The sequence below is a fragment of the Zootermopsis nevadensis genome, unplaced genomic scaffold (genome assembly GCF_977971745.1).
Source record: "Zootermopsis nevadensis isolate Lab colony 2312 unplaced genomic scaffold, Znev_1.0 Znev_ptg000013l, whole genome shotgun sequence".
NCBI lineage: Eukaryota > Metazoa > Arthropoda > Insecta > Blattodea > Termopsidae > Zootermopsis > Zootermopsis nevadensis.
The window spans coordinates 6787721-6814783 of NW_028259145.1; the positions used below are offsets into that span (position 1 = coordinate 6787721).

Below are 27063 nucleotides of genomic sequence, written 5' to 3' on the forward strand. Positions count from 1 at the left end.
GCAATGGCAAACCACTTCTGGATCATCTGCCAAGAACGTATATGAACAGGACCCAGTCCGAGAAAAGGATGGAAGGATCCTGTTCATATGGACCTGTCGTCAGACAGAACACTAAATAAATAAATAAATAAATACACCGACAGAATCAAAAATGTAATAACGGCTATTTTTATTTTAAATACATAAAAACGGAAATGACGTCAACTGTAACGAAGTGGATTGAATCCAGCTCCAAAAGACCTTCATAATTATTGCAACATAAGCCCACGAAAAAAAAAAATTGCTGCAGCACAAGGCAGCGAACTCTTTAAGAGTTTGGACGAGTTCGTCGTAGTGACCTAATGGAGTTCCAGGCAACATATATTCTTGTTGATGATAATAATTTTGCATTGTTGTATAATTGTCGGACGGATTTAATAGTACTGCATTTCCGCTTCACCTGCTTTCAGACCAGGCATAGGCACTGTTAATTAGCAGAGTCAACTCGACCTTCCATGTTTTCAGTTTCCTTACTTACAATACTGAACAATCAGTACCACTTCATCTTTAGGTGCGATCGCAACAAAATTGTAGAGATGTTTCCCTTTAGTTAGGTTATGTCTGCCTGTTTATTGAACGTAACAAATCGACAACTACTTTACGAATTTTCAAGAAATTTCGTATCGGGGAGTTTACTAAAATTCGTTGAAAAATTTATAATTTGGTTGAAACTGGGCGACAGTGACGCCCCCTTTACATGAAGAGGTGCCTGGGCGCAGGTGCAAAGCCACATAAGAAACCTTTCGATTGCATTCGCTTGCCTTTGAACACGCCAGGAGGATCAGAGCTTGGCTTTTAATGTCAGGATAAATAGTCTCGTGGTTTCTTTCATTGTCCGAGGTTTGGCCTTGGCGCAGAAACATACAATTACACGAACGAACGAAGCAACGCACAGTATATGTAGCTGCATGAACGTTTTATGAATCTCAGTGGCACTGGAAATGATGGCAAATGAACAATTCAAGGAGACAGAGCAGTCACGAGACATGAATTATCAGGAGGGTAATTATGGAAGAAGAATGTACTTATGCTTCTGAGCAACTTCCTCATAAAGGTGAGGGCACTGAAGAAGATATTTAAGTTTTTTACGTGTCTAACTTTACCGCTTTCGTAGCAATATTCGACTTCTTAAGAACTTGTTTTCACACGTTTATATTTTTAAATGTACTGGAAAGAAATTAACGTTTCTTCGGCAAGAAATAGCCTCTCAGCTGAAAGAGGGAATAATCGACAACTTTTGCAGGTAAATTAATCAGTTGGAATAAAGAAATATGTTTCGTCGCTTTTTCTTAAATGTCTCATACCGTTAAGTCTTTTGTGAATATTTCCTTTCTTGAAACATCCCGAAAACAATAACAGCTTCTTAGAAGTTTGATTAATCAAATTTACAGTGCACAGAAGTCCTGCAATTTATTTTAAGAGTATTTTAACTGTTTTCTCTAAACTGTCTTGCTATGCTCTTGTAATTTAGCAGTAGAAATCTTACATCAAGAGGTTTTCTGTTCTTCTGTAACATTCGACTGCTTGTTTAAGAGTAAACCAGCGCAGTTCTGTGAATTTTGTAATGGAGATAGAATAGCAATGCCCTTAGTGTACGGGACACGTTCATTGTTAAACAGGAAATGTGATACGAAATACGACACGGATTTTCGGATTAACTACAACCAAAAATGGTACAAACGGCCTTGAAATTGAACAGATTCGGTTTAGGAAGGAAACAGTGTTTAAAGATTCTGCGACAGAAATCTTCATACTCACCGCTGTGAAAACCTTAAATCTTACAAATACAATTGTTATTTCAGTACAGACGATGACCTGCTGTTTGCCGAGGTTCGTTCAACCAGTTCTCGCCTTGCTTTTGCTCGTCACTATTCATGCGCAGAGCTGTCTGTCAGGTAAGTCAGTTGATATAGCAGAAAGCAAGCAAAGCAGGGACGAAGTGGGAAGTGAACGTTTACGCGGCAAATAATTTGCTGACAGCGAACAAAACGCGCCCATTACAGGACTCAATTTCAGTTCCGTTGGTGAACAACGCATTTGCAAAGTGACTCACACTAAACAACGTAGGCTGCTTACATATTTCATTGCGATTTTAATATATCGACCCTATCGATAATGGTTTCTTTCAGGTACAAAGCGATATCTCGCGGCAGAAGATGACCTCTCGCTCCCTACGATTGATCAATTATCCAACTCGAACGAGTAGCGAACAAAGTACTTCTACTGACTAACCTCAATTCAGTTCATCATGGTGACCAACAATGCTGCACTAATGCTCTTAAAATAATTTCGCTTCTAGCTTGTTATATGTTCACCATATTTAAAATGTTTCAAATAAAGATTGTGGAACTAAAGCATACCGACGGTGTGATCGCTCAAACCATTTCCGTCTTGACTCGTTGCGGCATTTTATAAAACATTCATTTGCAATGTTTGAGCTGTTTTAAAGTTATAAGTTGTGATCATCTGTATCTCTAAAATGCCTCACGTCAACGACCGAGCGAGAAACTTAGTGACGTGCTAATTTATGAAACCAAGGACATTTCTAAAGGATCGTGGAACTCTGATACGATAATGACGCCTGATTATTTCACGTATTTTCAACAACACGCGCCCTATAATTCAATAGTGTTTTGTGGGAGCGACTTTCATTCAAACTGAAAATAGCAGAGTTGTTCCCAAACATCCGGATTCTGCCACATTTTCAGGCAGTTCACTCATTCGCGTACCCCGAACGTGGTGTTTAATTATTGTTGAATCCTCTGCTCCGGTCACCAGACATGAACATACACTTCACTTAATGGTAACATAAAATTTACATGATTTGTAACTACGTTCAAGTCCTTGGTTCTTTTAACCCGTTGAACACAAACATCATCTAAATAAAATTTTATGAATTTAGTCTGTAACAAAGGAAATACCGCACTTTACTATTACAAGCATCGACTGTTTAAAAAAATAATCGCTGTTTACACTGAGGATCTAACGAAACACGTAAAAGAACAGAATTCAGAGTTATTAATCGCTTTAAAGGATTAACAATTCACACTCGTCTGAGCGTTACAATAATGACCACATCGCTTTCTTTCAGCCGTCAGGATGGATCTGCACTACAAATTCAACGAACACAGCAAATCCAACCACTTCGGCTATGGAAAACAAAGTGGTACGTACTCCTTCAACCTCTAACCACTAGATAATCGTGGGAATTTAAAGCAGTGGCGGACGCTGCATTACGAGGCCACACCACCAAATTGGAGGACAAAAAATGTTTTTCTCGTGTCACAACAGATGCAAAATGATAATAATACGACTACGGTGCGACCTCACTTCGTGACCAGGATTCGCCACTGCTTTGAAGGAAGACGCATCTTCGAATCTGGTGAATATGGAGACAGGGAAGGATAAGTTAGGTTAGGTTAAGTTAGGTTAGGTTAGGTTAAGTTAGGTTAGGTTAGGTTAGGTTAGTTTGGATAAATTTGGTGGATGTGGGTAGGTATCCTGTCCAATGGCGAACTCTGGTACGCGGTGTCTGGAAACTTCCGATTATGCTGAAACAGCCCTTCCTGGCTCTCTAATTCCAAACAGGCTGTCACGAGATGAGCAACTAGCAGTCGATCCGGTTTATAAGCTGAGAAAGAGGCCTAAGATACGTTTTTGCACTCGACTGACAAAAAACTGGTACTGCGTGTATTAAAATTGTCCGCTTATTTCTTATCAGACAAACGCAGTCTGGAAGGGGGGGGGGCACAAAGCCGCTGTTTTCTTGAAAAAACGGCAGGCTGGCGCCGTCTTGCGTGCTAGGGCAAAGGAAATTTCTTTACGAAAGTTCTTCTTCATCCACTGAAAAGGGTAATCCTTCCCATATGCCATTTTCACGTTGACCGTGGCCCGGTACGCGAGTTTGAAGGAAGTTCCTGGCGGCGGATTGGAATCATCTGAAGGACGATGTGATCAACCAGTGGGAAACTTTACTTGAAATTTAAAGCTTAGAAGATTTTCTCGCGGCACCTTGCGTGCTTGCCGAAGCGTCTTTCAAACTGACTTTTTCGTGTCGATTCGGCAGGAGCTTCTGCGTCCAGTGTCTTCGGAAACTTCTCGGTATCTCTGCGTTTCCGATTCTCATCTACGAGCTGAAAGTTGCTATATTAAAATTTAAAAAAAAGCTGAAACAACCGCGCACGATTTAATGAACTGACGACTCGCACGGCGAACCAATGTCCACGCCAAGAGCTTCTTGTGCTCAATGAAGACCATTACAAGACATCGGTTCGTTTTTCCGTAGCTTGCCTGGGGTAACACCCTGCATGTCGGCCCTTCTTTCCAGCATGTTCCTTGACAGGTAGATCCTCGTGCCGCCGAGCTTCCTGAAGATGTAGTGCCAAAGAACCGAAACGCCTATCGTTTACCAAATTCAGATTATTGCTGGGGTGGGCGGTTAGACAGCTAGAAGTAAACTGCTTTCTCTCCAGTCCAATAACGATATATCATGTGAGAAGTGTCGAGTAACAAAGAAAACTCAATTCCTTAACAAAATCGCGAGACTTTTCTTGATTTCCAAAGCACACGACTCTTCTGGGGGGTTCTAAATGGCACAGCCTGTGTGCGTGAATGGACCATTTCTTGCCTCGGGCTCCAGTAATGGAGGTTCCCAGGCCGACGTAAGAAACGATGGATGCGCCTTCTGTGCAGAAGTTTAAGGAGTGACTGTGGCAGGTCCTGCCACGTGGGTGCAGACGTTCCACACGTGTGGAGGCCACAGCCAGAGCCCCGTGAATCTGGACACAACCACAGCAGTGACGAGGCACCACCCACGCATCATCTGGTGGAACTACTCGCTGAAGCCTGCCGCCATGACAGTCACCAACAACGGCCACACAGGTGAGGCCAGTCCTCGAGTCCTCGACGGACAATGACAGTCAATTACTTCAAACGTCCAGGTTTATTAAGCTCCTTTTTTTTACACGACTTGGACATACGGTTCTTACTTAAACAGCTAGCCAGTGGAGTGACGATCTCAGCCCCCACCCCACCCCACACCGCCGAATATACGCGCCCATCTCTACTGCCGAGATCATGCGGGCTTCTTTTTGCAGCAACCCGCCAGGTACGCCTTCAAAGAGTGTGCTTAAGCCAGTGAACTCCGAATTTCAGTTCTGCTGATGGCCACGTGGGCGAGGAAGGAGGACTGTCCGTACCACTGGTCTACCCAGACCTCGGAGGAATACGTCTTCCAACAGGTGCACTTCCACTGGGGCGAGGACGACCAGTCGGGGAGCGAACACACGCTCAACAACGAGAGGCGAGTTCAATTCCTTGCGCCCATGCGAGTCGGCGAGAAGAACTTGCAGACAGTCGTTATTTTTCTGTTTGGCTCACAAAAGGGATCAGTCGCGGGCTGTAAACAGTCCTCGAGGGTCGCACACAAGCGGAAAATTTCACGACCAGTTCAGATTCTCAACGAGTCTGCTTCGTGGTACTTGAAGTAGCGGTCTGTTGTAATCGCCACCAACAAATAAGACAGACGTAAAATAGTAGTAACGTTCCATTGCAGTCTCGTGAAGCACAAAACTGGAAATGTGGGTGTGCTAAGTATTTTCACTTGGAGCTAGAGAAGGAATAAGCCAGTTTGCCCCAAATTCTGCTTGACTATGCCCTGAAATCAGGAAGAGGGTTTAGAAAGCGAAAGACTCTAAAGAATTGTCCTGGGTTCGAGTAACGACGAAAATGGTTTCTGTAGCGACAGACGAGGAGGGTAGGTCCATGAGGTACGTAGTGAGAAAAATACGCGCATTAAAAATGAACGTATAAGAGAAGCTAATAAATGTTCTAAACACGTCTTCACAGTCATAAGAAATCAAACTTGCAATCACGAGGAAATTAAGAGCGCACTAAAACCGGAAATGTTTTCTGACGCGCAGTTCGAAATTTTCGTTCTTCTGTCTGCTAACCAAAACACTAAAATAAAAATATTCAAAGTTAATAGTACCTGTTGTCCTGTACGGGTGTAAAACTTGGTCTCTCACGTTAAGGGAAGAACACAGATTGAGGGCTTTGAGAATTTGGTGGGTAGAAGAAGAGTGCTGACCAAAGAAAGTGGTTACGGGCTTAGAGAATACGTCGGAGGAAGCCTCGACGAAGGAGACCACGGCACGATAAAATAGAAACGGATCTTAGGGCGGATGTGGTTTGGATGAATGTGGTTCCTATGAATGATCCTTCAGGTTTTATACAGGATGGGGGGGGGGGGGGGGTGGCTGGCTGAAGCGTTCTGTCAACTTCTTACGCAGAGCAGTTACTTAGTTCGATGTAAATAGCTCGACACTCATACGAAACGTATTATCTGTAATTTCATCTCGTTGATTCAACCAATATCAGTTACTGTCCACCAATGCAAGCGATCAACCTCACTGATAACACCACCATTTGCAATTTTTCAGATTTGCCCTGGAAATGCACGTGGTCCACTATCGAAGGGATCTTAGTTCTCTGGAGGAGGCGGGGAACTACGCGGCTGGAATTCGGGTCATCGGCGTTTTCTTTCGGGTACTGACGCAGACATATTTTGACGTCACAGCTAGTTACGAAATTTGCCTTGGAAGCCAAGTCATGTAAAGCGATGTCGAAGTTCCCACTCATTCTCTGTCATTTTCCCATGACTTAACGTCATCAACCTCGACCAATGGAGTTACTCCATTAATAGGACTCGAGGTTCTCTCGGAGATGAGTCCGAAAATGGCCGTCTTCTGGGTCTAGCGCCGTGCAGTCTGGTAGAAATATGCCGACGTTTCGGAGGTCTTTGCTGCCTCAGAAGTTTTCTAAGCTTCCGCAGCCAACCAACCAGAAAGCCAACCAAGGGCGGGATCAGTAGCCCAGCCGAGTCCGTCCCCAGGAGAGGCGAACAGGTCGGCGCAACGAGTGGTCTAACTACTGGGTTAGAATGATAGGGTTTCCATGCTTTTCGTCAGCTGTAAGTCAAATGACAGCGTATAATTCAAAAGGGACTCAGCCCGCCTTCCCCAGTCGTGGAGACCTTCAGCTGAGGTGATTCCTCCTCCAAGTGGCAGAAGCCAACAGCCGAATCGATCCGTACACTTCTACGTTCAAATCCCAGGGATCCATCCAAGCAAAATCCATTTCACAAAGGACAAGTTGCCTTGTCTGGTGGCCTTGTGGCCAGGTCGAGGCTGGCAATTCTGCGCCGCATGTTTTCTACGTCCTTCAAGAGTGTGGACGAGGGGCTTGCATGATCGACTCAGGGAAAGGCCGCCTTCCGTCCTCTCCTTGTTCGAACGTAGCTCAATCTCTAAGGCCTCCCGCATCCTGGGCCCTCGCTCGATCCGGACCCTGTACCCACTTCTCCGGCCAAGGTTCTCTGCCTGCACTGACTGGCTCCCGCATCTCAGACTGATTCCACGCACACCACTTACTCGTCACCATGACGAAAAAGGCGGAAAGGACCCCAGAACTGTCGCTAACTTCTGCCAGGCCACACGGCGCTGCAAAATCGTCTCAGCCTCCGCTAGGTTTAGCGTCAGACTGTGCGTCAGATGTCGGTAGGTGCTGAGCAGTGTGATGTCGCGCAGGTTTCGGAGGTGGAGCACAACTACACGGCCCTGCAGCAGGTGGTGCAGGCGCTGCAGGCCGTCAGGTCGGCAGGCTACGTCGCAGTGATCGCCGAGCCGTTTCCGCTGTCCAGGCTAGTGCCGGAGTTCTCGAACCTGTACATGACGTACAACGGCTCACTGACTACGCCGCCGTGCTCAGAATCCGTGACCTGGGTCATCCGGAAAGAACCGCTGACAGTCTCCAGGCATCAGGTATGTCTGTTCAGGATGTATTTTCCACAGGAAGGGGTCAGTGCCAGGGCAGTCGCTGCGGACAACGCCCAACAACATGACCGAGGACAGAAGTTCTAAGATTCGAGGAGCTGAGGTCGGTGAGGATGTCGATCGCGGTCTTCTGTCTTGTGACGTCGCGTAGTCTTCTGGGCGTCGGAGCGTATTCAGAGTTGATGTATGGCTGGCGACCAGAACACAGACGACCACAGCCAATATTAAGTTTGTTTTGTGGAATTCTTGGTTGCTTGAAAAAGTGTGTCGATACGGTTACATCAAATAAGACCGGAAATTGAGTACATTAATCTGGCGAAAGAAAAATAAATTGGATTCACATACTTCGATCGGAGTCCGTGGCTACATTCAGGAAAACCGAGTCGGCTTTCCTCGACATAGTTCGTGCTGACATTTTGTTTTTCAGAAAGGCGGGACAGCTGCAGCGCCGTGTCCAAGGTTAATTGTGGGTCGAAACCCAAACTGCTCGTCGCGCAGCAGCCCGCGCTCCTTCACCTCGTGTAGCACTCTAGTTAATATGATCTACTCAAAGAGCTTGCCGACCGTGTCAAGAAGACTGATTGGTCTGTAGGAAGAAGGTAGCGTGGGGTCCTTCCCCGGTTTCATTATGGACACCACGCGAGCGTGTTTCCATGCCGAGGGGAAGTTCTGCCTGCGGACGACAGCGTGAGAAAGGTTACCGCGCGCCTTGGCAGACGTCTCAGGAGCCTGTTCGGAACACCAGCCGGGCCCGGCGCCTTGCCAACTTCGAGTCCCTTCCTGGCCTGAAAGGGTTCCGAGGGACTTGTTAATTCGACTCACTTGCGGGGGGCATACTCGTATGCCCGCATTGCCTCGTTGACCATGGCAATAACTGCCGGAGCTGTTGCAGCTACTACAATAAAAAGAAAGTTAAAATTGTCAGACGACAAGTGCAATGTTTATCTTTCTCTTACGAACGCAGGTTGACGAGTTCAGAAGTCTTCTGGCACAGGATGGCCGGACAATGAAGCGCAACTGGCGACCAACACAACCCCTCAACGGTCGAATCGTCGTGCAAATCCGATGAAGGAAGAACCGCCCGGCGCTTCAGAAGTTGCGTTGGAAGAAGAAAACATCATCGCGGATCGAGGTTTCCCTCCTGCATACGTCTGCACATGCCGATTCAATTTCCAGATTGTTTTTTTTATGACGACAAGCAAGTAAGAGACGGACGGAATTCTTTGTCTCTACGTTGATTTACAGCTCTACAGACCCGACATGTTTCTCAAGTTTCTTCTTCTTCTACTGTACGTCTGGGCGTAACAAATTTGTACGTACTCGACGCAGTCGTCTTCCGCGCACAAGCAGTCAAGGGCGAGAGCGGACGGTCACTTTTTCTTTGTAGTTGTTATTGGGTTACTCAACTCTACAAAAAAATTGTTAATGCGACTGTGGATACTTCATTACTGTTAACTAAGTCTCTACACATAATTTCTACTGCAGCGTCATAATTACTTTCTTGAGTCGTGAGCAGAAATGTAGGCTAGAGAACAGAGTCCGACAGATATCGCCCAAACTATCGTCACCTAACCCAAAGGTCTACCGTCCCGGTTTGTGTCCTGCAGGCTTCCTGTGCCACGGAAATTGTACAAAAACAAGGCACTGTCGATTTGTTTGTCACACGAGAATCGGAAAATCCATCGCTAAACTCGTTCTGACAGGTTAAGCAAGAACGAGACGCCAGGCAGAGCCTGACAATGAACACTCGTTGCACTTTTTAAAAATACGTCCTTCTACTTCGATTGTTGAAAGATAATCGACGGACTGGCGCGAGCAGGTCACAGCACGACGCGACCTGCGTGGGGTCTTGTACAGTCACATCGAAATTGTATGTTTATTAATAAAATCGAATTTTACTCAGTTTCAATAAAAATCGTTACATTTCGATCATCCTGTCGCCTCCGGTAATCTGATCTCCACCCGTTATCAACTTTCATTTTGCCTACAAGCCATTTCACGTATTATAATACCTTCCCTTTTACTTGATACTAGACCACCTACATTATACTGGAAAAACCTGCGCCCCTTCCTTCCATTGCATCCAAAATCTGAGTTTTCTTCTTGCAAATTTGTTTCCTTGTATTTAAGGTGGGGAAAACATGAACGCTAGGATTCCATCCATATGCCACGCTGGGCAGAAATTATCCCTTGCAGTTTATCTACACGCTCAAGAGCTCTTTTATGCAAGGCGTGTCTTTTTTTAATGTATTTAGATGAAAATATTTCATATTTCTGGACGGAAATAAAAAAAGTAAATTAAGACCCAAACTAATATTCTCTGTAAGATTTGAGGTTTTAATATTCTCTGCGTTTAGTTTTCATTAAATTGGTAAATTCTTAGTTTTTAAATTGTTTAGGCTGGTTATTCAGTTCGGATTTTAGCACAGCACCTTAATTTGTCTTCCGTTACGTTAGGTTCGAATAGAATTTAGGTTAGGATTTTAGAATCGTACAATACGAGGTCGTAATGATTGTAATCCGCAGTATATTAAACAAATGCAATTGACAAGTATTTATGAGAACCAAATGAAATTAGTACATCCTCTACTAAATTTTCAGGAAGTGAATCTTTCATGTCGTCGAAACTTTGCCCTTGCCCGTGTACAGGGGCACACGCGTGCATTATAGTCGGCGCAGTAGTTTTTGGCCGGCGGAGAAGCTATCGGAGCTGGCGGACGGGCCTAGTCTGTGTACTGAGGTGGCGCGGTCAGCGTATTTCTTTTGTTTGGGCGTTCAGTCACACAAGCTCCTCGGTGCAGTCAGCATTATACTATCGCAAAAGACTCGCTCCTAGCCTCCCCCTTGAAAATTCCACCGGCCAAAAACTACTGCGCCGACTATAGAACTGGTTAAAATGCAGTCACGGGACAAAAGACAGGTGTAATATCTCGAATGCAAAACTGCAGTCGGCATGTTGATGTAGATTACCTTACTTATTACAATTGTATGCGCAATGGAGTGTACGTAAATACGAGAACTGAAATCCTATTCTCTGCTTACGAGTCTGCATTCAAAACACATTTTAGTTTAACGGCTATGACTAATCATCATTTTAAGAGGTCCGCCTTACCGGTATTATTCTTCATATTATGAACTTCATTCGACTGCCCACACGAACCAAAGTACCCTGAAGAATGTGGGTGTTGACTCGGGACTTTCGTGTCCATGGCAGGGGCTTAAAATAATGTTCCAGAAGATACACGATCTTGCTTTTAGGTACACTCCAGTGGTGTCTGGGGGATAATTTCTCTGACTTCATTAATAAAATAATGTGGCAGAAGTGCTCCTTCCCGTCCATAATCCCCTCAAACAGACACCAGCAAACGTAATAACGTGATTGGTTATTCGTCAGATGTAAATTGTTCCACGATTCGTTACAATATGGAACACTGTAAAAAAAAAAGACTTATTTTTGTACCGCCCGCACAAATTTTATGTTGTACAAAGAATTTTCTGCCATTACAACATACACAGATGGAAAATCACCCCAGGATTCATTACCCCTCAGGGTTGCTGTGATATTTGCAACTGCAAAGATTGCCAGTAGCAGTGGAGGGAGAAGTTATGGGACAGTTACAAATGCCATGTAACACCATTTTAATGTACCTGGTTGTGTAAATGGCCTAAGAGAACACAGAGGACATCACTGCCTGCATCTCTAACAATATTTCCTTGATGAAAAAGTGCATATACCTTAAATGGGTTCAAGACACAATTTCATTCCCAATCTTGGCACTCTGTCTTCTTCTCATTCCTTTCACTACAACACACAAATTAACAATGAACACAAACTTGATAAAGGAAGATTCAGTTTTAATGCTGCACATTTATGCTCAATGTAAGCAAAATCAAATATTTCAGTGCGCGATAGTCCATAAATGGGGTTTGTTACCGTTCACGGGAATCTTTTGTCTGCCCAACTTTTAAACAACTGCTTTAATTCCCATCCTGAGCTCAACGATTCCAGTCTTCATCCTACCACGTCTGATTTTTATTGTCCGTGTCACGTCTTTATGCGCGGTTCAGGTTTACGCGTGTTGCACTACCAAACTGCAAAACTGTTAACTACAGAGTAAAAGTCCAGTAGTAAGGAGCTTTGAATCACCTTTTCCTAATAAGGCTAATAACCATTTTATAACATTCGCCACAAAAGAGCACACTTACAGCCCCGTTTTATGGGGCTGACTGCTGGACTTAAATCTGAGGGCAAACACTTTGACACATGAAAGACTGAATGCCCACATGATAAAGGATTGTATTATCATCCCATTCAGCAGTCTCTTACTTTCAGATCTTCTGACCAAAACTTTTTATGCTGTCCAAATACTCACCTAAGTTCTTAAACACTCCCCAATCCCTTCTCTCAACGTGACAGATGACGTTTCATGTCTATACAAAGCAAAAGATAAAATTATATTTTGTATATTTTAATCTTTCTGTTTTCAGACGATAGATGGGGTGACACACATGATTAACGACCGCACAGTGGCAAGCATTCCCCAAATTTAATTAAGCACGACTAACACATGGTGAAATAAATTAACAGATATTTATCAAACCACAATTTTTCTTTTTGCATATAACTTCATTTTATACATTGTATAAATGGTGGTTGCATTTATACAAAACACTACATTCAACATTACACTATAATTTTTTTTTCAGGTAGTGCTACTTATAATACAGTTTGCTTGATTGTCCTTCTGTGAAATTAATGAAGAAATACGAAGTTAGAATGCACGTGGACTTAACATGAAGACAATATAAAATATTTTAAGGGGAAAACTAACATTTGCTCATGTAGAACTGGGGTTTGCAAACGTGGGACAAATTCTGATTCAGATTACCAAGTGGACTTATTTAAAGCAAATGGTGGGGATGAAAACAAGTGAAAACTTTTAAGTTGCCATTTTTATCAGTATTTTTCACAGTGTGAAAATGTGGTTTCCATTTGAAGTACTTCCTTCAAATGGGAAACTAATAAAATACGGACTGACCGCTACATCATAACATTTTCACAAGAAAAATACAACACATTCAACACAATCAATTTACATTTAGTAACTGAAGTACTTTATATATGAGTGCACCTAAAAAGCACAGAAGATATAGAATACTCTTCATGTAAAAGAATAAAGGTTAATAATGAAATGCTCTGAGAGCTGATGAAAGTGAACTGGATGTAACATTAACCATCAACACTTATACATGAACACAAACCAAGGAAAAAAAGTGATGACCGATCAGCTTGCGCATTTATGAAAGTGTCAAGAAAAGCAACTGGAACTTATGAAGCAACAATTCTTTCCTTCACACTTATAAGCAAGAAATGCATCCAAAGGCTAAGTTCAGATATAAAAGTATCGTCTCAAATGCTTATAAATGATTTGTGTAAAAAGTCTTGATTGAACTGTCTTATATCACTGCATAAAAGCAAAACACAGTTATCACAAACAATGAAATATCATCTTCATGAGCCTCACACGTATTGCACTATCCTCACTCAATACAACATTGATCTCAATACGCCCATGACACTTAAACAAGCATTTAACAAACATTTTCACTTTGGTAAATTAGCTTTTCTTCTCTCGTTTCTTTTACAACTAAAAACAGAAGGTATTTACAAAGAATGTGCATCAGCATATTTAAATACAATAATTCTGCAAATTTTCTGCTATTCACAACTCTCAGAAACGCATACCGCCACCACCAACTATAAATGCAATGCAGTAGCAAACCATTCTCAGCAGCTTACTTCCACCCAGTAAACCGTGACATTTTCATTATTTTATGTGAACGTTATTTAATTTAACAGTATGCAGAGGATGAGAGACAGCACTTACCAGGTGGTGGGCTTTCAAGTGCATAAATGAGAACAGGACCACTGATTGCTGTAATTTTTAAAGTGCTGTTTCTCAGTCTCTTTGATCTAGAAACTGCTATCTGAATGACCAAAAATCTTTGAACTGTCCTACAGTTCAATTTCTCTTTGTGACACAATTTTCATCCTGCAGCTGAGGTTTGCACACTAATCAAAATGTAGATTGTGGTTTTCTGGGTCGTGATGCCATTAAGTCATGCAGATTGCTAGAATAACTTTTGAGGAACACGGCACCTTTATTTTTACGATAGGAGCTCAAACCTGAAAATATCACCTTCATCTTAAAAAAAGAGGTTCTACCATAAAGATGGATGTGACACGTACCTCTGAAAAATTGCTAATAACATTCAAGACTACAGAGTGTTAAAGGCAGAAAGCCACAATCCACAATGCTGTAGATGTTCCACATTTTATATTTTGAAGGTGTGCTATGACACCACTGGGTTTTGTAATATTCTCGCAGAAGAACAGTGCTCTAAAGAATCGAGGAGGCGGCTCGCGGCACTACAATATCAAACATCGGGTCTGCAAGAACAAATAATATTCATCTTCAGTTCATCTGTAATTCTTTAAAAGTAATGCTACGTCAATGTTAAAAATAGCAACATCGCATCAACAAACATCTGAGAGAAAAAGCTTCCAGTTTAGAAAAGCATCTTTATCATTAACCCTTGTTGTATGAGAACAGGGGATTTCAACCACCATACTACAGGCCTGCCAACCAGGCAATAACTCCGGGGTTGATGGCTTTGCGGTATGCTAGTGCGATGCACAGTCAGTGTGTTGCACAGACGACAAAGGTTAGAACTTAATATAAAATAAATATGTTTGTTCAAGTACATTGAATTTATTATGTTTCGGTGTAATAATATCCAGTAATAAACATGTAGAGGAGGAAGTTTAAAAATATATGGTTATCTACAACAATCACCGAGTTGAAACAGCCATTTACACATACCGTCATCTGCAACGACTTCACCTTTATTTGCATAAGATTCAATTATTGAAGTTCCTCTGCCTTTGCAAAAGTTAAAGGTTTCACTTATGTAGAACATTTTAAAGTTCCCGAGAGACACTACTTCTACGTTGGAGGGTGACCTGGCCTATGCCACATCTCTGCAGATGCTTCAGACACAGAGGGGATGCAAGATTGTGCACATCTGTAGATGGTAACAGCCACGCTGAATACACTTTAAAGACAATTTTGACACTGAATAACGTCAAATCATTTTCACACTATTTTAATGTGATGGTACTTATTTACTGTGATTTTTTTGTGGGGAGCTTTGAAGGTTTGCATCTACTGCAACAAGTCTCACACAATCAAAGAATTTTGGGAAGAAAGCCAAGTCATTAATGGTACGACTGGTAAAAACAACTTCACTGATTTCATCCTTTGCCTGCAGAATTATAGATGCTGAAGACAGAAAACTTTTTCACCCATGAGAAATCTGATTACTCTGACAATCTCTGCAACATTGCACCGTGATATATATAAAAACATAAAATTTATATTAGAAGACTTTAAGTATCAAAGAGATTTGATTGGCCAAACACTGTTCTTCATAATTCCAAATGTCCTGCCATCTCACACACAAACATAATAATAACTTCACTGGCGTCAAGCCGTCTTCCAATGCTATCACATTTACACCTTCACTTACAGAAATATTCAATGTGCATTTATACACGCTCTTATTGTTATATTACTACATGTAATGTACAAGTGAATATTATAACATTTTCACTATTTCTTTACAATTTTAAGACAGAATAGCACTTTGGGTACTTTGTGTTATGTACAAACCAAACAGCTCTATACTGCAGTTTTGCTATAATGCATACAAGACAGGCACCCCAGTGGATTCACATCACAAAAAGAGAACAGATATTATGCTACTTACTCATAAATCATTGCTCATTCGACCACGAGCAGCACAATACACTAACAGCACTATAAAATCACGAAGATTATGAGTGAAGAAATAAACAAATCTTTATTTACAGACTGAAAAACTATATACATTATAACTCATGAGTATCAGTATGACTATATGCATCCTTGTAACTACAGGACTCAAAAAGAATCAATCCTGAAACACAACTTTTCCTGAGTCCTCTTTTCTTCTTCTTATAACTTCAGTCTGCTGACAACTGTTAGAGTGCTTACTTTATATTTCTATTGCATTCTATAATAATCCATATGTGTCATATTAAAGTAAAATGGGTTTCACATCTTATATGAATGTTTCTTACATCATTACGTAGTTCAGTAGCTACAGTGAAAATCACACACGCACACAACACACATAAGATTATGAATATAAAAATTATACGACGTAATGAATTTTTGCCTTGAGGATTTAATAATGATACTTACTAAAACTTATTTTATTATCAATCACACTGTGTTTTTTAATGTAAAAATAACCTAGAAAATTAGAAACCTACATATGGTCTCTTATTTCGGTGGAATTATATGACTTAGTTATTAAGGGAATGTACTTTACTCTTACTCGTGTACCTGTGTATCTCAATATCTCAGGTTAATTCATCCACTTCCTGCAGTTGGGTGCACCACAGTTACAAGGAATCTTATGCTGATCGTCTTCAATGTCAAACTTGTAGTCATACGCCAGCTGAAATTAAGAGTACAGTCTGTTTCAGACCTCTATAAAAGTCATGCAGTACGACGTGTAATTCTGAAGATGGGTAAGGCTACTACAGTCAGTACAGAAAAATGTAGCAGCAGTCAGGAAGATGAAAGTTTGAAAAGATAAAATGAGCACCAAAACAATCATGGAATAAATTTATAAATCATTTACATGAAAATAAAAATATTATCTGATATAATTAAAAATAAATCCAAACCAATGTAAAATAACATCACAATAACTGATAAGAATGGGACAATAGTAAATACTTAAAAATACAACTGCAAAAAGAACAGGCAAGTAATACTGAACAAACAAATACAGAAAATATGATTATGTTTGATACTGATATTTCCATCGCGAGCATAAATAATAATAAAGTCACAGGAGATGATGGAGTGATAGCAGACACGATAAAAGCAACAGGACCAGTAGGAATTCAGTGGATACAGAGAACCTTGAGAAGGATGTGGCAATAAAATGAGATTCCAGATGACAAGAGGAAATATGTGACAGTACTCATACCAAGAACAAATTTAAATTAAGATTTAATAGACCTATATAATTCACTTGCATGATTAATCACATTCTCATTTCCAATATTTTTTTAAAAAAGGACGGTTAATGCAGAATGAGCAACTTTTTACCCACATCTATAAAGTAAGTTTAAAATGCAGCAGAACACCAGATACTGCAATATTCATGATCTGTGCTATTTTATATTTCTATCCACTTTTGCTAATGGGTGTATTTGGTTTTATGTTTCCAAGGTTTTAATTTCAACACTTTACTCCTTTGCTCATTCTTACACAGTATAGAAAAGGAACACTGAACTTTCATACTACAATAAAATACAAAACAATACAATTTTGTTTTTCAGAACATAATTCCGTCAACTCTAAAGGGATGGTAAATTACACTTAAAGTTACTCATTGCCTGGAATTTTCCCATCATCCTGATTTCTTCTTTTTTCAACAAGGATGATGGAAAAAGTCCAGACAATAAATAATTTTAAGTGTAATTCCCTCAGTTGGAGATGGCCTCAGAAAGTACTGGATCAGTTTCACAAGGATGTTCCAGCAAAGAACAGCAATCACAACTGGCACAAACTGATCCTGGAGACTGGGTGTTTGTGTAGTGGTTGACCCAAAAGCATCTGATGAAACTGCCGAATGAGTGGGGTTCTTGTTATTTTGCAGCCCTCTGAAGCCAGGCTCCACATGTAGACTTGCATATAGCAGCATCTTCATTTATGAGTTCCCACAGATACAAATTTGGATGTGCCACTGAAATTGGGGCAGTACCACAGAAAAAGGGACAGTCTCTGCCAATTAGATTAGTATCATATGGTGATTATGCGATGATGTGGTAGGTGTTTGGCATGCGAAGGGGAGAGTAAAGAAGAGATTGGAGAAATGGTATAGATGACGCATAAAAATGGCAGAAGTCACAGCAATAGAAAGGAAAATTTCAGAACCTCCTTTGCATCCCCTGTCATGATGGTGACCAACCTAACCTTGACGAGTGTCCAAGTAGCAGCACAAACGCATACACATCAGTTTGTTTTAAGAACTGTCTAAATGTGCGCGTGCTAACAATTATGACGATAAAGTACATAGATCCACTAATTTTGATACTGCATCAAATACTGTCAACACATAAATTTTCCAACACATGTATCAATGATATAAATGCTATTTGTTACACTTTAGAGCTTAATCAGATCCAAACTGAAGGTGTTTAAGAGGCAAAAACAAAGCAACAGTTTATAAAACCAAAATTTTAAGTTCCTCTGAAAAAACTCTGATTCAAAAAGGAGAAATGAAAACTGAGGGAAAAACCAAACAAAAGCTATAGCTCGAAGTATAAAAATCAGGATTTAACTGTAACTATCAAACACTGACCTCTTCTCCACGGGAGATCCGTCTCTTTGCAAAGATGATTATCCTAAGATCTCGCTCCACTTCTACAATCTCAGCCACACAGTTTGGGTTGCATGAGTGGTTAATGTATCGAGCAAGTCCTCCTGACAAAGTGGCATCCACAACACGATCTTCATCCAGGCGGAACATATAAATACCACGATTCTGCAAAAAGAAGTAATAGCATGTTCTTGCTCTACAGTTCCAGCATACAGCACCCAGAAAAAGGGAGCCACCATGTGTGTGGACAGTCCAGTTTCCTTTCCTCACAAAACACATGGTGGTGTTATGTTACTGCACCTGTCCTTGTGTACCTTCCCTCCAGCAAAATGCATTCCATTTATATCACCAGGATTACAACAGAAAGTGCAAAGTTATCAGAACATATATCATGGCAAGCACAACTGCTGGTTAACAGATACAATGAGCTTTATTCCTCCTCTTTGACTTTTCATCTAATGACAAGGGCTGGTATTCCAGCTGGGGGCTTGAACAGAGACTTAGGGTACGTACAAGACGGAGCCTAGAAGGTCGATGGTAGCCGGGAAGGTAGCAAAGCAGAAGCCGAGAGCGTACACAATGACACTTGTTCCAGGCTTATCATTCATGCTGACTCATTTCCGAGACTGGTAGTTGACGACTAGACGTGCCTGTAGAAACTATGTATTCAAGTAGTGGCAGCGACTATGAGGAATTACTGGATAGTTGTGCTTCTAAATGGTTCTTGTTGCAACAAGAATCATCTCTGTGGGAGTATCAAGTGCATCCAGTCAATGTTGACAGAAATAATTTTGGAGAATAGCACCATCTTTATAAGAAGTTAAGAAATTATCCAAGTCGATTTTTCGAATATTTAAGAATGGAAATTGAAACCTTTGATTATCTTTTGAGTGTGACAAGTGAAAAGATAGAGACGAAATTGAAAAACTGCCATGGAAATCCCATCGGGCAGGAAGAATAACTTGTGCTTACTTTGAGATAGGCTAAAATAGTTTTTGTGCCAATGTGCAGTAATATATATGTTTATCATAAGACATAGGCCGACGTATAATTACGTTTATTTTGCACTAACATTCATTCTGCAATGTTAATTACATAAGATTTTTTTTCGTAGGTATGTACGGGCCAAAATACTCCAAGCACCAAGATTATCAGATATGCTTTCAGAATGTATGTCTGTACGAATCAAATTCCTTATTTGTAAACTGCGTAATAAAACGCAAATCAACTTTTCCACGTTCATTTTACACGGCACCCGTAACTGACATACAAATTCATTACCCGCATGGAATACAAATCGTACTTTGCGCATGCGTGACTTCCGAGCTGGTCGCTTCAAGGGACTGAAAGAATGAAAGATTTCATTCTTCCAGCAACCAGCGAGCTGGCAAGCGACCGACCGCATTCCGGCCCGGCCTCGTCATGTTCACTCATATTTAAAATACACTGTTCCATTCTTCATGCTAGGTGACCATCCCGGTTACCAGCGACCTCCTAGGCTCCGTCTTGTACGTACCCTAACCACCCCTCACCAAATATACAGAATTATGAGGTTGATTAAGTCAAGGTGTTAGAGAGATGTATACAACATATCAACTGCAAAATGTGAAATAAGAGATAGCACTGGGTCTTTGTAAAACAGGGTGTGGACTAAATTTTACTGGTCATCAAAGGGCCTATTGGCTGAATCTTGTGAACAGAACAAAGAACCTTTAGATTTCAAAAGATGTGGGGAACATATTGACCAACAAGGCTACTATCTATTTGACAAGATGAATTCTGATCCATGCAGTGAGTCGTTAGAACTGAAACCCACATCAGCTGCAGGGCGGGGGGGAGGGGGGGGGAAGAAGAAGAGAGAGAGAAGAACAACATATTCTAAGGAAGGTATCAGAACCCAAGAGTAAAATATTAAGTGTGGAATCCAGTATGTTAAATAATAAAGAACTTGACACTTCATAGAGCTAGCTGAATATTAAATGAAGTTCGCTGCAATGACCTCAGATAGGGAAAATAAGAAATGTAATAGGTTTTTCAATGGGCAACTTACCGAAAACTAGTCATCTGGTTGACTGGAGAGACAGATGTGAGGATAAAGCTAAGATGAGTCTTAATAAACTAGACTGCACAGGTTAAAGACTGTGTCATGGCTGATTATGCTTTACTGATGCTGAAACTTCCAATTCTGTTATCAGACAGGTATTTAGAGACTTCACTATGACAAAGACAATGAAGAAATTTATAAAGTTGTGATTTGAATGTTTATCTATTGGGTTGTAATACAACATTGGTTTGTAGGTAGGTACCAACATTTTGAAGAAAAACACTGCCTCCACCATCACTGAAGACAGGGGTAGTACATTCCTGAGCAACACTGGTACCTGCCTACAAGTGCATGTGGCATCACAAGCCAGGGACCAACATTGACATTTTCACTGCAGTGAGAACTTTACAGTAACAATTTTATCAATAAAGTATATTCTGCTGAGTTTCCTTACTAGCTCCTCTGACAGAATTTTTTTCGTGAAAGTCAGAAACAGTTTATATACACATATATATGCATGTGTTTATACGCATATACAAACCACTCCATGAAGAAAATAATAAAAAATCTCATTTATAAGCTGCATCAAGCAAGTTAAAAGACATTAGTTACAATAATTTTGTGACAAACATTCGCACTGTACATTCTGTCTGCCAATCCTGTGAATATGCAATTTTAACTACAGCAGTGTCACACTGTGAGCCAAGTTCCACTGTTACCCATCAGAATAATATAAGTTCATGTGACAAAACTACTTGACTACTTCTCATGTTTCTTAGGTCATGGATTATTTTAGAACACAGTGCACCTCTCTTGCTCAAGTGATGATACAGTTGTCCCACGCGCATTTTGCATGCAGTGGTTGAATATTCGGCAGCCACTGCTAAAATGACAGAGGCAGAAAGAAAGAGACAGCATACACCATCTGCTGCCGAGGATAATGTATTTGGGTTGCAGCCTATCCTATCTCCCCCCCCCCACCCAAAACAAAGAAACAGAGTTATTGGTTTATGTGATGTATGGGAGGACTGTCACTCATGTTCATTGGACGACGTGACCTTTGAAACAAAGTAATTTACCTCTCATTATTTCATTCAGTTTTATTCATAAATGTATTCTCCTACAGAACAAATGTTTAAGTATTTAATATTACTGAAACACTTGCATTGATTTTATGTGCCAAAACAATAATAACAACACTTTCTAAGTGATATGGACCAACTACCTTACCATTAAAAAGGAAACCGATTGATTAAAATTCACTCTTAGTCTCAGGGTATGCAAAAATGTGTGCGCGCGCATGTGCATACAGGCATGTGTATATGAGGGAAGCGTGATGCTAGTTACATGAAAGTAAAAAGTAAAAGTAAAGATGTCCCATGATACACCATGTAGGCACTTGGGGAAGCTCCTACTTATTCTTAATCTCGGCACTAAGTGGGGGCAAGTGGTTAGCGTCACGCCCTGGCCTTGCTTTACCCCTGGGAAAGGACCCCAGTACCCATTGGATAGGAGACTGGGTGGGCCACAAAGCCAGTCTGGATGCAGAGGCTAGTGAAAAGATCATCTCCCCCTTACGGGGATCAAACCCCAGTCATCTAGTCCATAGCCAGTAACTATACTGACTGATAACATCTGAACATTGTACTTCTGATTAAAAAGTAGGAAATAATTCCAGCAATTTTAGACAAATCAATACTTACTCGGGCCTCATACTGCTTCTCTCGCAGCTCAGACAGTTCTGTTCGGATCACCTCACCAATATATTCAATCACCATGGTGTGGCGCTCCAAATCCCTAGCAGCATACAGACCCAGACCTTGGATTTTGGATCTAAAATGATCACCATACAGCTACTGTTAGCATATTATGGGTCAAGTAGTGCAGAACATAGTGCTTTGGTCTTTTCCCATCATCACAACAATCACCTGTTAAAACCAGTATATCTCAAGCTTCAAGATATTTATTTTAAAACACTAATATCTACTAGAAGTGCAATGTAAAAATTTTATGTACTCTTCCTATAATATTTACAAGACACTGCTCACCTACAACTGACTATGTTTATATGCACATGCATTCCTGTGATTCTACCATGTTGTCCTACATTTATTAACTTCATAATGCAGTATTCAGTGGATCCGTATGTATTGACAGAATTCTGTAGGCTAACAGAAACTGTGAGGAAATGGTAGCAACTATTGCAGTGCACAACTGCTCATTTGAAAGGTATAAAACTATTCTATTTTGGACAAAGAAGTAATCCATGCCGGTATAAATGTTTTATACTCATATGATACATAATTAATGTCTCTGTACATTCCAACACACAGTAACTTTAATTTTGCCAAAGTACCGCAGAGATAGAATTTAGCCCAGCTATGCTGTAATGTAAATATTATATTGCTCAGTAGGTAACTCATGAATTATATCGGGTGTTCTAAAACTATAATGACAAACTTGCATGCAGCAAACAACAGTGAATCCTGCATTTGAGGATCAGCATAGGATATATCACAAAGCACATGAAGTTCAATGTTTTAATCCATACATCAGACATGACATTATGGTAATTGTTCAAACTGTTAGCCATTAATCTCAATACAAACTGACGGCACCTCATCAGCGACTCATCCTTCTTCACAAAGACCCCTGTCATATTTTGTGTCCTGTCACAGGCTGCATGAATTCATTATTCATGGCTGTAGGTCTTCCTTCTATTCAACAACTGTTTTGTACATAAGGCTTTTGAGATACGAGGTGCGATCGGAAAGTTTCAAGACCGTGTCAATAGAGGGCGAACCGGATGTAGTACGAGCTTCTGCCGCTAGGGGGCGCGGCCTACATTCATAGTGAATCAGTGTGCCAGCCGGCATCATCGAATTAGCATTTGTTTCTTAGTTACGGGCGTTTTGGTAGTGCATTACACCGACCCTCCTGCAATTTCGGAATGGCATGTGCATCAAATTTTGCCAAAGACTCGCCAAAACGGCTACGGAAACCTATGAAATGCTAAAGCAAGCATTTGGGGAGTCCGCAATGGGTCGTGCACAAACTTCTGTGTGGCATTCACGTTTTAAAAATGGCCGAATCTCTGTCGATGATGACGAGCGTTCTGGACGACCATCTTCGAGCACAACGCCCGAAAATGTTACGAAGATTCCGCAGGCAATTCACGAAGATCGACGTCGTACCATCAACGACTTGTGCGACATTGTTGGGATAGGCTATGGGACCTGTCAGCTGATTCTAAAGGAAGAACTCCACATGCGACGCATCGCAGCCAAGTTTGTGCCAAGGCTCCTGTCTGAGTACCAGAAGCAGAATCGACTTCTCGTTTGTCAGGAGCTCAAAGATCTTGCCGGATCGCCGGATTTAGCTCTGTGTGACTTCTCCCTCCTCCCAAAGATGAAAATTCAGCTAAAGGGAAGGAGATTTGAGACGATAGAAGAGATTCAGGCAGAATCGCAGATGGTGCTTGACAGGCTGACAAACAAAGATTTCCAGGGATGCTTCCAGGCTTGGCAGCGGCGCTGGGATCGTTGTGTTCACTCCCAGGGGAACTACTTCGAGGGTGATGGATGAATTTAATACCTGAGATAAGTGTACGGGTTTTTATACGCGCAGTCTTGAAACTTTCCGATCGCACCTCATAGCTTCAGAGAGAAAAAAATCAAGCATGTCAAGGTCTGGTGACGCCACTGGCCCTGGAACAGGACTTTCCCTCTCCACTATTATCTTCATGAAATAACAAGTAAACGGTAGTAAGGGTTCAATGATATAAGAAGAAGAAGAAGGAGAAAAATTGACCGATACACTGACTACAATCAGGTTCATGTCCCTAATACTGACTGACTCTATGGTGCAACAGCCCGAAGCGAAGCCTTGGCCTCCTCCCATGTGGGAGGTATCTGTCTCCCTAAAACTGAAGCAGCTGGAAAAATAAAGTACCTGGCAAGGTAAACATTATTACGCCACTCTTGTTTCATCTTTTTGTACTGGGAACTCTTTGAGTGGACAAACTGCTTGGAGTAGGGGCATGCTGCTTCACCAGCCATGCTTGCTGTTGGAACGAAAATTGGTCTAGACGATGATCCTGTCCTTTGAGTGTGAGGTCGCTTCCATAGGAACTGGTTTCTCAGTTTGGGTTCTGTCCGGGCACAGCCAGTTGGATTTACAGCCAGTGGCAACTCCAACAGCGGATTTCTTCCATACTTGAATCGATAGTCCGTCAGGGTTTCAACTCCTGTTAACAAAAGAATTAATCACAGAGTGCAAAATCAGCAGTAATTAAAATGGAAAACAATAAGGCCAAATATAATGTATAGTAAGAGTAGCAAATTAGTTATGATACTTCTTCATGGCAAGATGCTTAATTAAGAACCAGGGACAACTTTACTGTTCACTTTACGAGCAAACTTTTACTCAGTCCAAAGCAAATGTCTTCTTTGCTTACATTAGAGCTAAAAAGGTAACAAGACATTATAAGTAACAGATGGAAGGACATCACATCTACGAGGATTTCAAGAGCCACAGCAGAATAATTTCAACAGTTCACAATGGTCTACTTATGCCCGATCTGACAAAACGATTACATTTCCTTCGCCTAACTGGGATATATCCACTGACATCCTCCAATTCTCTTCTGCATGACATATGTGATATCTGAAGTATGAAGAAACTAAATCGTACCTGGCAGACTTTCTAGCACTCGGACAACAGCAGGTTCTGTCAAGCCAAAGAGATCCTCTCCAGAAATGAAACGAGGGAACACCTGCACACCTCCCATCTCCTTCCTGAGGGATGCAAGGGGTTCAAGAATTCTGGCCCACACAGCACGAGGTGTGCAGTCACGCAGTTCCAGGTCATCCTGACACGGCTCCTGGACCAGCACTCGGAACTCAGGACGACCGGCCACATCGTGGATGGAACAGACATAACGACATCGTTTGTTTGGTACCCTCATGCTCCAATAGAAGCGAACCTATGGCCAGAGAGAGACAAAATATATTCACTTGACCCACTTACAAACCCAAATACAGTATAACAGTAACAATATTAAGTATGGCCTATAACGAGACTTCATTACAGCAAGCAAAATCATCTGCACTGTCAATTTATCAATTCTGTGTGTGCAAAAAATCTCATATAAAATAGGGTATTCTTTCTAGGGGGCCTTTGTCACAATGACTGACTGCTAAGTAGCTGCCACCACTTTCAATTAACAATTTGGTCTGAATGTATCTGCAATTTAGCTTTCAAAGCTATCACAGTAGGTGAGCCACAAAAGCAATGTCAACCCACTGTCTATGTCCCTCTCATCATGTCTAGAAAAAACTATGCATTCCAAAATCTGCAACTTCCCCCTTTCAAAGTTTAGCCCAGTGTGGTTCCAAACTTTTTCAGGCCACCAACCCCTTGTTTCCATAAACTAATCCCCAGTACCCAATACTCTATCCTACCCTACAAAAAGCATTCTTCAGAACAGCGGTTTGCAGGACCCACTGAGGAAGACAATGAAAATAAAATTCAAAACAGTAACAATTAATCACACATTTATTCAAAATCCAATTAGAAGTTATTAGTTTAATTTATTCAACAAAATTGATGAACATGATCCAGCGATACCAGCTTTTCAAAGTCTGATAGTCATTTAGCTTGATTCTCAGATACCACATTTAGTAACCACTTTACTGTTACTAAATTCTTAATGAGATGGATGGGACTGACAAAACAGTAAAACTTTAAAGACAAAGTGAGGAAGGTATTTTGCTCTAGGGCTAGAGCCTGGAGTATAGGCTCTAGCCTGGGCAATCGTAAATAAGCAAACAACATGCTCGGAGGGGCCCACCTCCACTGCCCCCCCAGGGGGCGGTACAGCCCACTCTGGGAACCACTGGTTTAGCCAATCAAAGATGTCAATAACATGAGATCCCCTGAACTTGCTCTTCAGTCCAGTTGCCTGTGTCATTACGTATTGTGTCAGGAGCTGAAAACCTTTATCTAATTATGCTTCCTGTTTAAGTTTATAAGGTGTTTAACCCTAAATAAAACAACAAAGTGCTTTGACTTGAACACAAAGTTTTAAGTACAGTATGGTGATCATATCCAAAAGTTAAAATACTTCCTGCATAAAAGAACATGTCACCTAAGAAGAGCAATTTTACAGACGTGTATCAAACATTTTACTCATTTAATAAGTTTAATCAGATTACAGAAAAGAACAGGGAACAAAACAGATGCTCACATAAATCAAACATATCACAAGTGCTTAGCAGCACTCATTAATGCCAAGTTAAGCAGAATTGGTGGTGACTTCCTGATTACATCTATTGAAGTATTTGAAGCTGATAGCATGGTCTTTGTACGAAAGGTTAAGTTTCATGAACATGTGTGCTAAATCTTATGAAGTAGTAAGAAAACTGACTTGTGTATTACATACAGCATTATACATGACAACATAAAATGTAAAGTATTATCAGTTTCTGAGAAACTGGAGATCATTAAGAAGGTAAATGACAAACCACTCAACAAACAACTCAGCAAACAAGTGCCAATGCTAAACAATTTTGTGGTGAGCAAGGAAAATATACTTCAACAACGTATAATTTCTAAGCCGAGCAGGAACAAGCTACAGACTCGTAA

At 41.2% G+C, this 27063-nt stretch overlaps 2 protein-coding genes across 18 annotated transcripts in view; one reads left to right on the forward strand and one right to left on the reverse strand.

Annotated features, from left to right (window-relative positions):
- The first annotated feature begins 820 nt into the window (after window positions 1-820).
- LOC110838857 (carbonic anhydrase 2-like) lies at window positions 821-9807 on the forward strand. Of its 3 annotated transcripts, none has more exons than XM_087348538.1 (8): window positions 821-1093; window positions 1847-1934; window positions 3131-3205; window positions 4756-4920; window positions 5194-5341; window positions 6480-6585; window positions 7626-7859; window positions 8836-9807. In XM_087348538.1, exons 1-8 carry the CDS (start codon window positions 1067-1069, stop codon window positions 8938-8940), a joined length of 948 nt encoding a protein of 315 aa, XP_087204664.1. In that variant the 5' UTR covers window positions 821-1066; the 3' UTR covers window positions 8941-9807. The 3 variants fall into 3 exon arrangements, with proteins under 3 accessions (XP_087204664.1, XP_087204663.1, XP_087204665.1); XM_087348537.1 differs by having other exon boundaries at window positions 825-1093; window positions 1842-1934; XM_087348539.1 differs by lacking the exon at window positions 821-1093 and adding an exon at window positions 1142-1282 and having other exon boundaries at window positions 1842-1934.
- Window positions 9808-12462: 2655 nt separating this feature from the next.
- Window positions 12463-27063, reverse strand: part of LOC110838850 (Lost PHDs of trr) — a 180262-nt gene continuing 165661 nt past the window's right edge. For 14 of the 15 annotated variants that reach the window (XM_087348840.1, XM_087348838.1, XM_087348839.1 and 11 more), the window contains 5 exons: window positions 25111-25402; window positions 24370-24664; window positions 22122-22251; window positions 18357-18539; window positions 12463-16436 (listed from right to left, as the gene is read on the reverse strand). In XM_087348840.1, the coding sequence (XP_087204966.1) occupies window positions 16344-16436; window positions 18357-18539; window positions 22122-22251; window positions 24370-24664; window positions 25111-25402 (993 nt within the window). In that variant the 3' untranslated portion in view covers window positions 12463-16343. The remainder of the gene's footprint in view (window positions 16437-18356; window positions 18540-22121; window positions 22252-24369; window positions 24665-25110; window positions 25403-27063) is intronic. The other variant, XM_087348844.1, reaches the window with a different exon arrangement.